Source organism: Phyllostomus hastatus, unplaced genomic scaffold (genome assembly GCF_019186645.2).
Source record: "Phyllostomus hastatus isolate PE091 unplaced genomic scaffold, TTU_PhHast_1.1 phas_contig_2280, whole genome shotgun sequence".
Classification (NCBI taxonomy): domain Eukaryota; kingdom Metazoa; phylum Chordata; class Mammalia; order Chiroptera; family Phyllostomidae; genus Phyllostomus; species Phyllostomus hastatus.
Window position 1 is genome coordinate 1 of NW_025333765.1, and position 12,262 is coordinate 12,262.

Sequence of the window (12,262 nt, forward strand, 5' to 3'; positions counted from 1 at the left end):
CTTCAGATGAACTATTCTATTTATTGGTGCTGTTATATATGGATTTTTCCATCTTTCTATGCATACAACTGTTCCACTTTTCTTGCTTTATCATGGTCAAAATTCTTAAGCTTCTATGTCATACCTAGTTCCTACCACTCACCTGGCTTGCTACAGGAAACTTCATTTTGGGTTTCCAGAATATGGTGTTATAGACCAAGTGTGTGGTTTCCCCTTGCACACAGATCCTAGTGTGTTTTTTGATTCCACTATATATTCCAGATTAGCTCTCACAGCTGAACACTAGGGGCTGGCCACAATGTGAGGGAGTTATGGGCTTAGCATCTGGGCATTGGTAGTGCCTGCAGACCCAGTGGGGAGATCCTCAGGTAAGGTTCTCCAAGTGGGACATGTGAAGCCATCCTGATGAAGTCCTGAGCACAGGCAGAAGAAACCTTATCCTTTTAATGCCCTTTGATATTCCTCTCTGCTCTTTTCGCATTTCTTCCCTTTCCCTGGTCATGGAGGCCCTCCACAGTACTCTGGGTGCTACCGGAAAACAATGTGTTTCTAAAGCCATATTCCAAACAAATGGGGTAACCAGGCACTCACTAACCAATTTCCTTTTTCCCCACAGGAGAGACTGCCACCATTAGATACTTCAGCCCATGTAATATCAGGAAGACTGGAATGTCAAAGCAACTTCTCTCTCATCTTTGGGCATCTGCCCAAGTCTTCAGTCTAAAGATTTTTAAAGCCATGTCAAGATAGATGGGACAGATTCACTGCTTCTCCTGGTTATATATCCCATACTGAGGTCTTCTGCCTACTACCAGAAATACAAGTGGGTGAGACTCCTGTCACATAATTTAGCATATGGTGCTAGATCACACAATTTCCACAGAGGCATGTTTGTGGATAAGTGTTTAAATATTTGTCACAAAATGGAGACAAATCTTATGTCACCATAATGCTGACAAGAAGACTGCATTTTAAGGGACCAGGGAGGAATAAATATAGTAAGATGGCAAAAGAAGTGACAGAGAGAAGAAGGAATCCATTCAACACAGTTTTGGTAGAAGCTAATTCAGCAATAATAACTGGCATTTTCATTCTTGTTTTTAAAGTAAACATCAAGATATTGATTGTTTGTATATTTTCACACTGCAACCATCAGTTAAATGAGGTTCATGCAATTTATTTTTTTAAGTAGGAAGTGTTAACAGCAGTCTATTAAATTACAACTCCTCCTGGCAACAAAAAAGCAGCCCATATGAAGAACACCCACAAAAATGTCTTGTGAGCATGCACACAGAGAGCAAAGACTTTAAACATTAATGTATTTAGTGGAGCAATGAAATGAAAACATGACAAAGCCTAAAATACCTACATTCTATGTATTCATCATTTTTGCCATGTGGCTGACATTTCCTAAGTTCATGACACAGGATAACTGAGTGTATTTTCTCACCACAGACATGGATACCACAGAATCCACCCTTGATAAGCCATTTCTCCAGGGGAATAGAAGGCAAGATCTCCAAGACATGCTGAGAGAAGTAGGGCTGTCAGCTGATTATTGGATGCCCAAGATGCAGGAACACCTGGGTGTGACCTGTGCCCAGGCCTTACAGCACCTAGAAGAAAAAGACCTCCACAAGCTGAAATCCCAGGCACAATATGCCTGGGAAAAAAAGAGCCCTAGAGAAGCTTCTTAACCTGTCACACTCAAAAAGCTTTTCAGAATTACAGGAGCCTCAGGTGGAAATGGCAAAGAAAAACCAGAAGAAGGCAGAAAAAGCACTGCAGGAGCTAAGACACTTGCTGTCAGAAGGGAGGCAACGACAGGAAAAGGCAGTGAAGGAAAAAGAGGCAGAGCTGAGGCAGGCAATGGAGATTCCCAAGGAGTACTGGCCAGACCCTGAAAAATCTCTCAGAGAAGTGATGGAAAACATCCAGGGACAACTCAACCTCATGGAGGGGACACTGACTCACAGGCAAAACCTCACAGATCGAGATCTGGTGAGATGGGCATCAGGAGGGCTAGCATTGCAGGGAATCTTCAAAACCGGTCACCAAAGGGGGCTTATAGAGAAGAGAGAAGAGCTCCTCAGTGTCCCCAAGGAGTTCTTACTCTTTGGCCCTGAGCAGGGCACACGGATGGAAACAAGGGAATTTACATCTTCTCAATCAGAATCTACTTTCACCCAGATGATAGAAAAGCTGGGCTTTAGTGTAATTGCCTCAGCCAAGGGTGGAGGTTGGGGATTTAGCTTGGAAGCTGGTATCGACCACAACAAACATTCAGAATCCTCAGAAGCCCAACAGTCATGTTCAGAGCACTCTTATTTTTCCTCTACCAAGTTCAGCTATGTCCCACTTGCCTCCTGCCACTTTCCTATTGATCAGCTCCAGTTTTCCAATGCTGCTCTCCAGGAACTGAAATGCATTGAAGACCTTCTGGGTCAGCCCGCAGGCCCAGACAGACTCACATGCCTGAAACACAGGGCTGAAGCTTTCTTCCACAGGTTTGGCTCTCATGCTAACCAGGGACCTCTGCACCTGGGAGGAATCTACTGGTGGAAAGCCATTTCACAGGGTTTCCAAAGTGAGCAGCTGGCAGAAGTGAAACAGCAGGCAGCAGAGGCCCTGAATGGTTACATAAGGGGTAGCTACAGTGGCTTTGGAGTGACAGTTGCTGGAGGTGTGGAGGTGTCAGCTTCTCATGCAAAAACGACCACCCAAAGCACAACCTTCCAAAATCTTCAAACCAAAGTCCAATTATCAGTAGCCCAGACAGGTGGCCCACCTGAAGCAAATGGCTTTTTCCAGTGGAAAGCTGGCCTAGTTGCCAGTAATCGAACCTGGTGTGTCATTGACCGAGGACTTGAACTGGTACCTGTTTGGGACATCATCTTCTCCAGCCACAGAAATGATTTTAAGGATCCACTTCAGGTAGCCAACTTCCTGAAAGACAGCTACACTGCTCTGACTGGCCTCCATGCCCAGATCAAGGGTGGAGAAGAACTACTCAGTGTTGGGAAGGTGGCTAGGGATTTCCTAGAGGATGTTAAGTCCTGGGAGGTATCTGAGCCTGAAGAGCAACTTCAAAAACTCATAGATTTCATGCAAATAGTGAGTCAAAAAACAAAAAGTTATGACACTTGGGTTAACATATGCCTGACTGATTGGGGTCTGCAAAATTTTCTGGTAAATACTGTTAACTTTTGCAGAATGTCTTCCACTCATAAAACTAAATTTGTTAAATCTCAATTGCGAAGCCTTTTGGATCCTCACATCTACAGAGTGGAAAACTTTCCTCAGACTCATTCTATCATGCAGTGGATCTTCCATTCAGAATCAGAGCAAAAGCACATCAGCATCTCCCAATTTTCTGAATTGATTAAGATCTTACAAAAAACCAAGAATGGCCTCATGGAAGTGAAGGCCAAATTTGAATCTGCAGAAATAGTGGAGGAAGCTCAAAGGAAGGCCACATATGAGGTCAGCTTGTCTCTTGGCTCCTTCTTGAATTACCTCCTAGAAACACAGCAGCCAGACACACATCTCTTGCTACGTTTTATTGCAGCTGGTGCTGGATATCATGTGGTAAAAAATACTTTTCAGTACCTTCTGGGGTGTGATGAGTTAGACTTCCTACTAAATGAAATGCAAACTGCCCAAGATAAATACCAGGAGCTCAAAAATATTTGCCCCTACAGGGCTCAGGCATTCCTGGTGCTCACAGGTCTTACAGCTACTGCTCAAGTTACAGATATTTCACCAGAGGAGAAAACAGAACGATTTGCATTAATAAAAGAACACGGGCCAAAAGAACATGGGCCAATCACTCTCAAAGGAAGTTGCACATGTCCTCTCCAAACCTGGAGCAGATCATGATTGGGAGAACCTAGAGACAGACTTGAGATTGCTAATTGATGGTAATTATGAAGGGGCCACCTCTTTGTTGCAAATGGATGAGGTAAGAAAAAACTTGCAAAATATTTTCCATGAAAGGAAACAATCCCATGAATCACATGACAATGAAAGTAGCAGATGTGAAGTCATAGAAGACATGGCTTTCCTGGAATTACTCCAGCGTCTAGACCTAGAACAATACTACCCAAAAAAGATGAGCAGAGAAAACTTCCATCTGATCCACAAGACTTCTGTGTACAACACCCAGCCCAGCTCTGAAAAGGAGCTTCCCTTCTATTTCCTCCAGAAGTTGTTGGTGCTGGATTATGAGCTGAGATATCTCGTCTTCAGAGAGGCTGGAAACACACAGAATCAACTTTATCCAAGTGCTTCAAATCCAGAAAATGAGGCTCTTGATCCATATGAAGACTTGTTTGAAGACAGTGATACTCCCACTAATCCTTCAGCCACTAATCCTAGATCCCATATTCACCCTATGGATATTCAGATGGCAATTCTTCACTGTGCAGATGATTTTGCCCGGCAGTATATTTTGTTGAAACTTTCCATTTGCCAGTTTGCCCTCCCACTTCTCATACCAAATCCCTGCAATTCTCAAATTGAGTTCTCTCTCTGGTCTCTCAGTCACATTAGAAAAAGCTGGCAGGAAGCAAGGAAATCAAAAGAAAACATCAATTTCAAGAATAAGCAAATGTGTCGTGTCCCTACTCCCATTGTGTCCTTTATTAGAGTTGGAAATAACCTCTCTGCTTCCAAATCTCAGATCATGAACTGTCTTCTCAGTAATCGTAGACATGATGTCTTTTTCAACCGACATTGCAGAGGGAGCACTAAAGACTGTCTCTTGATGAAGGGTGTGGTGGAAGTCTGCTGGTTCTGTCCTGGTGGGGAAGAAGAGGACAGATTTGGAAACTGCTTGACCTTGACCAATCTTCATGGAGATGCAAAAGAACATGAGAAGCAACTCAGCTTCCTGCAGGAGGTCTCTTCTGTCATTGTGGTCCTCATGTCAACTTCTGATGACAATAAAGAAAACCGAAAAATTGTCCGTGACCTGAGTCAGTCACCAAAACCTTTGATTTATTTACTCGACAACAAAGAGAAAACCATGGTCAGTGATTCTGGCCAAAAAGTGAGAATTGGGATCAGGAACAGAAATGAGGCTGAATTAACAGAAGAGCTCGTTACTACAATCAGACGTTTGCTAGAGCTCTCACACACTGCTCTCAGCTTAGAGGACTGTATCCCATATGCTCGAAAGCAAGGATTCCTTATCGATGAAGACCAGCAAGAATGCAAGGAAGCCAAAGAAAAGGCAGAGGATATAGTGGCTCTACTGAAAGAAATGAAGATATCTCAGGTGAAGGAAAACTTTCTACCCCTTCAGGGACACCTGTGGCATCTTTGGTGTAAAAAGGACAAAGAACTCTATCACCTGAGAGAAAAGGGGAATCGAAGCATTGAGCAACACAAGAGTGACATTGAGACAGAAAAACGAAGAATACGGCATCAACAGTTGACCAGAGCCTTTCCTCTCAATGACTTATTGCAAGCTGTCCTTCAAATTCTACAAAATCACTCAGGATCTCAAACCACACTCTACTTTTTGCAATGGCTGAGTGTATTTTTGGACAACCTGACTGCAGGACATTTGGAAAAACTGAATGAGGAGAAAAATGCTTTGTGGTCACTGATACAAACAGAAAAGCAAAAGGCACCAAACAGCAACAAACTACTATGTTGGCAAAAAGAGATAGAAGTTATCTCCAAAGAGATTAATGACTGTACCCTTGGAATTGAGCAACTTCTCAGAGAAGTTGGCCAAATTTATGAAGCTCTGGAAGAAGTTTCTGCCACAAAAGATAAACTTTTCCTCTCCCTTCCCCAGATTGCTGCAGATCTGCTGATATCTGGTGTTCCCATTGAGCTGATGGATGGGGATGCTTCCTATGTGCCTCTAAGGTGGGCAGCAGCTGTTTTTGACAAGGTCTCTGAGAAACTTGGAAACAAACGGCTGTTTGTTCTCTCTATCCTTGGCCTACAGAGTTCAGGGAAGTCCACCCTGCTAAATGCACTTTTTGGGCTGCAGTTCACTGTCAGTGCTGGGAGGTGTACCCGGGGGGCCTACATGCAGCTGCTGAAAGTAGAGAAGACTTTCACAGAGGAAATGGGCTTTGACTTTGTGCTTGTTGTGGACACAGAAGGACTTCGGGCCCCAGAACTCAGCAACAAATCCAAGAATCGTGACAATGAGTTGGCAACTTTTGTCATTGGACTTGGAAACTTCACTCTGATCAATATTTTTGGAGAAAATCCATCAGAAATGCAAGATATTCTACAAATAGTTGTCCAAGCTTTTATGAGGATGAAACAAGTAAAAATCTCACCTAGCTGTATGTTTATCCATCAGAATGTGGGGGAAGTCACAGCTAAAGACCAAACTATGGAAGGACGGAGGCGGTTAGAGCAGAGACTGGATGAAATGGCAGCAACAGCAGCTGAGCAAGAACAGTGCCCAGGTATAACTCGCTTCAATGATGTCATTAAATTTGATATCAATACTCATGTCCACTACTTTGCTCACCTCTGGGATGGCAATCCCCCAATGGCCCCTCCCAATCCTCGCTACAGCCACAATGTCCAGGAACTGAGAAGCAGAATTCTTATGACTGCCAAAGAGGACTCTAGGGGAAGCATCTTGAAGATATCAGATGTCAAATCCCGAGTTCAAGATTTGTGGAGAGCCCTGGTGAATGAAAATTTTATTTTTAGTTTCAAGAACACCAGAGAGGTCATGGCCATGAGCAAATTGGAAACCATGTACAACAACTGGACCTGGGAGCTGAGGAGTCATGTACTAGACTTGCAGAACCAGCTGATCAACCAGATTAAGAATGGAATAATCCAGACACTCACAATAAGCACAATTGCAGCTCCAGTTTCAGAAAAATATGAAGCCATCAAGCAAGAACTTGACAAATACTTTAATGAAGATCCAGAAAGTGAAATACTGATTCAATGGAAAGCGAATTTTGAAAATAAGCTAATAAACCTTAAAGAGACACTTATTTTAGACACCAAAAGTAAAGCTGAGGGACATCTTAGTTATAAAAAGAATCAAGCAATACTGGACAATAAAAAGTCAGGTTATGATAAGGAATTATTGGAAAGAAGCCGAGAATTGGCTATAACTCTAGAGGGTAAAGAACTGAGTGAGGAAGAGCTACAAGAGAAATTCAATCAACTTTGGGAAAAATGGGTCTACGCTGTGTCCTCAACTGTCCCTCCAGCCACAGAGCCGAACATTGATGTGGATTCTGAAGGCATCTTTTTGGAATATTTTCAAAAGGAGAGAAACATAGTGAACATACTGAAGAAAAATGATAGGAAAACATTTCAAATAAATTATAAGGAACATATAAATATGAGCAAAAGTTATGGCCTATTTTCAAAAAGATTAGAAGTATCTGATGAAGAGTCCATAAAAACAACTACTAACCACATTGTTTCACAATTCAATGAAACTATTGATAACATTCAGAAGCAACAGCGTGATTACAATCCAAATTATTTCCATGAAATCCTGAGAATAATAGAAGACAGGATTAAGTCTGCATGTACGGATGAAAAATACACATTTACAAGTAAATATAAAATTGACCTATCATTGTGTTTATTTCGAAGAGCTTCAGAAAAGTTTAAGCAAATGCATGAGGCATTCAAAAGAGCAAATGATCCTGTAAACTATCTGGAAAGCAAGAAAGGTGATTTCTTCATGAGTTTTAAGATCTCTTGTCAAGGGGCAACCTCAGTCACAACATTTGTTGGGTTTTTGTGGAACAAACTCACTCCTGCTGTTTCCACCACCATTTGGAAAAAAATGGTCCCTACAATTGCTGGGGAGATGCGAGCTACCTGCCCAGCATTCAATGGTAACAGGGCTAACTTGGAGAAACACATTCTTATCTCTCTGGCAGAAAAGGAAAATTTTGATGATTACTGGGAGTACATTCATAATCCAGAGTCATTTTTCATGAATTACATTCAAAACCATATTAAAAGGTATTGTTTAGAATAATGAAATTGTGCAAAAAAGAAAAAAAAGAGCTGGATAACATTTCTACATTGATTGGAAAAGAGCAGCTTCCTTTCAAGGAGGAAGAGAATGCAGTCCTTCCAGAAGTGACCAGCAGGCAGGAAAGTTACCAGCTTCTCACATCCCAGTAGAGGGCAGCAAAGAGGAGCATGAGACAGAGCTGCCAGATGGGCTACTCATAAGTAAATGAAAATTAGAAAACAGAAATCTAGAGGGTAAAATAGAGAGATGAAACTGATGGGCACAGCAACAGTAGATCTTTGTTTAATATGTAGCCTTGGGTACAGGTGTTGGAAGAGAGGGGTAACACAGAGGCCAGGTATCCCAAATTGATGTTTTAGGATGAATTGACATGGAGGTAGAAGTCAATGAGAACAGAAAGAAGGAGCCCCTTCTCAGTCCTATGTGCTCCAGACTGGAATTATTATTCCTAAAAGAGAAGTTTTATCATCTTCCGTAATGTGGAAGTAACCATAGGTGCAGTTTCAGACCCCTCCACTTCTATCTGACATGTTGTATCTAGGAAGTTTATCCAAATCTTTTCTTACCTCAGCACTTAGTTATTCTGGGTCTCTGGACTCACACAATACTGGAAACTGAGAATCTTACTGTAGGATTTACAAATACAGAATGGTAGCCTTGCAACCAAATACTCACCTTAGTAATAGCATCACAGACCCTCTCAACAGTTAATTTTTTCCTTGCTCTCCCCCTGCTTCCCATTCTAACTACAGCTCTCCTTCTTATGGTCTCCCATGTTATTTCTGAGGCCCTACATCAACCAGCCATCTGAATTCACTCTGAAGCTGCAGGGAAGTTACAGGCACTTTTCTCACCATCAGATGGTGGGGAAGAGAGGTGAGAAAAAAAACCTTATCAGAACAATTCTGATAGATTTCTCAACTTCAGAACTGTTGACATCTGAGACCAGATCATTCTTTCTTGTGGAGGAATGTTCTCAGCAAAAGAAGATTCTTAGCCAGGTCCCTGGCCTTTACCCACTAGATGCTAACAGCACTGTATGCAGTCGTAACACCAAGTATTTATCCAGACTTTGCCAGGTGTCCCTAGAACACTTGGACTGTCCCAGTTGAAAACCATTATACAATGAGACATTGAAGAATTTTGAATAGGAGTAAGAGAATCAGGTTTTGATGGAATTTTTAAAAATCTTTGTTGCTTTCTAAAATACATTTATTCATTGAAATATCAAAATTTTAAGAAAGCATACAAAAGGAAATTAAAAACACAGAAATCCCACCCCTTAGATGAACTTCTGTGAACATTTTAGTAACCATGGTCACAGTGAAATTTGTACAATTTCATATATATAACAATGTATAGGATACATACTATCCTATAATCTCATTTTCTACTCAAAATCTCCTATGGACATCTTTTGATATCAACAATACTGGTTTATTTTAATAATTAATTTAATACATGCATAATATCCATTTGCATGTATTTAACCAGATCACTACATGTTGGCAACCAGGATCCTAAATTTTCACTATTATCAATAGCAGTGCAATTAACATCTTTGAACATACATCTTTGCACAGGCTGATTGACCCTGTTTCACACTCAACATCTCTGTGTATCTAGAAATTTGACAAAACCAAGAGCTTTACAAAGTAACTTAAACCATATCATGTACCAAAGATTTGCAAAGACTGGTAAGGAAAAATAAATACAGGACAACATAAAATATGACAGGTGTCATAGATATGCAAGGTAGAAATATTAGCTAAAGATGAAGAAAATATAAAAATATAAATTCACACAGACATAGGCCTAGAGTCAGTACATCAATTGGTTTCTGTTCCTTTTGCTTCAAGTGGTTATTTATAACAATGACTTGTTTCAATTACCATTTCCCTATTCACCATGTTCCCTGTGTGTAAGTCAAGGCCAGGTGTTTCTTCTTTAGATACCCTGTAATTATGACAGAACTTTGTATATACTGAATATTCAGTAAAGGTTTGTTGAATGGGGGTATTTTTAAAAAGCTTCCCACCTGGAGAACATTCTCCTGAAGCAAGAGAAGGGAAAAATCACATAAGAGCAAATAGGGCTATATTTAAAAGTTTAAATTCCCTTTCAACTTCCCAAATTTAAAGACAGATTAGGAAGCAAGTACAGTATAGAGAGAAGAGAGGAAGAAAGAATAAAAACTGGTATGAACTTTTCTTATCCTCTCTTTCTTTTTCTGAAAAGCTTATGCAGAAGAACAATTAGACCTTGCAGAGGTATCAGTTCTAAGGCTTACAATGCAATTCAGATGATGGAGCATAATATTTTACTCTTCTTATTTTATTCTAGAATATTATATCCCTCCATAATCCCATCCACTAGTTAGCAGGAGAAAAAAATTAAAGTCTCCATCCTTCCTCTGCATCTCTCTCCAAAGCATGCTGAAAAAGTGTGTTGTGGTGGCTGCCACCTGCTGGACACTGAAGCACTCTCCTTTGTCAACCTGATCAGCATTCTGCAGGATACTGATGCTGAATTGACTGGTTAACTTGGGTCTAGACCTTTGGCAGGAACAATGTTCTTGGGTTGCTGATGCTACACCAAGGATTCTGCTGCCTGCACAACTCCTGAACTTATTGCCATGTCCTTCATCCCAAAAGTTGGCCCAGCAATCCACAGTACTGGAGGGTAGAGTCAATTCACTCTGCTATGTAGGCCTATGGCGGCCTTCTGGGTTTCAATGGAGCAGCCACACCCCACAAAATCTCAGGGCATCCTTGTCAAGTTAAATGCCTGAACTGCCCTCCACTAGAATATGATGCATGACATTTCTGTGACTGAGACCTCAACCTGAAGCATGGCCAAATCTATTTTGAATATCAAAGACTAATATTACCTCAGTCTAATTTCTTTTTATATTTCCTTTATGAAAGTGTTTAATCTCCCTTTTGACAAATCAATGCCTCTCATAAACTAAGGAAAAATCCTAACCATGGCATCTTCATCCATATCTTCATCCCAAACTTGGTGTGGTCTGAGGGCTATAAAGAATGTGCTCTTTTCACTGTACCACCAGACTTTTTAGCCTGGAAATTTAAGGAAGTTTGAAGATTGGAGGGAGACAGACTGGAAAACAGCCTCGTCACATCCCATCTTGTTCCAGACAGCCCCAGAACCCATTCTTAAGGCCCCATTCTTCTCTGACTTCTCAGTGAGCTAAGGCAGCCCAGCTCAGGCTTTCCTGTGGCTTCTGTGCTAAGACCTTCCTTGTTTCATTGTCCCCAGCTTCAATAAATGCATCCTCATAGTCACCTGGACTTGCATTGTGAAATCTTTCCTATGTGAAGTCAAGAACCCCCACTTATAGCTCATTGTAGGCAGACCCACTCAGGGCCAAACCCCTTTCTGATAACATAAGATGGCAGCCATTAAGGGAGTGACTCAAATGATCTCATCATAAGTAGAATGGGAGAATTCCAGAGAGGAGGCAACCCAGAACCACCTTTTAGACCAGGACCATCTAGGTACCAGCAGAGAACCATTCTTCTCCACTGCTCTTGATTTACTTTGGGGGAGCTTGAGTGCATTCTCTTGGAATTCCCATAATCCTTATTGTAAAAGGTCAGAGGCTAAATTTATCTGATGACTTTGTTTTAAATCCTTGAGGTACACCTAAAGGTTAAGGTTTCAGAAGAAGCCAGATGAAGGCAGGACAGATGCAGAAAATGGATGGGTAATTTTTAACTTTGGTTCTTCAGTTGAAGTTGTTTTCTAGTAACAAAGTCTTTTGCTGGATTAAAACAAAAGTCTAAAGAAAAAACTCCTTCAGGTCTGAGGACAAGAGGGACAATTACTCCCTCAAACTCATGATCTCAGGCATTTTTAGGCAACTGAGAATCATTGTGAAGTGTGGATAGTTAATGGAAAGCCTTTACTTACTTGCAAGTACTTACAGAAATGGGAATGTTTAACTAGAGGTAGTCAACTTAGCATAGACAATATGTGTCTTTTTTATATTATTATTTTTTTAAGATTTTATTTATTTTTAGAGAGGGAAGGAAGGGAGAAAGAGAGAGAGAGAGAGACATCAATGTGCGGTTGCTGGGGTTCATGGCCTGCAACCCAGGCATGTACCCTGACTGGGAATCAAACCTGGGACACTTCGGTTTACAGCCCGCACGCAATCCATTGAGCTACGCCAGCCAGGATGTGTCTCTTTTAAAGCCCATATTTTTGCATGCAAAATTAGAAAAGCTAGCTCTACATTAAACT

General features: G+C 41.2%; 1 protein-coding gene across 1 annotated transcript; it reads left to right on the forward strand.

The window, feature by feature from the left end:
* The first annotated feature begins 617 nt into the window (after window positions 1-617).
* Window positions 618-7,996, forward strand: LOC123817885 (interferon-induced very large GTPase 1-like). The gene is given in 4 exon segments (XM_045837673.1): window positions 618-827; window positions 1,456-1,670; window positions 1,672-3,804; window positions 3,806-7,996. Coding segments are annotated over 3 exon segments (6,537 nt in total). The 5' UTR covers window positions 618-827; window positions 1,456-1,457.
* The last annotated feature ends 4,266 nt before the right edge of the window (window positions 7,997-12,262 follow it).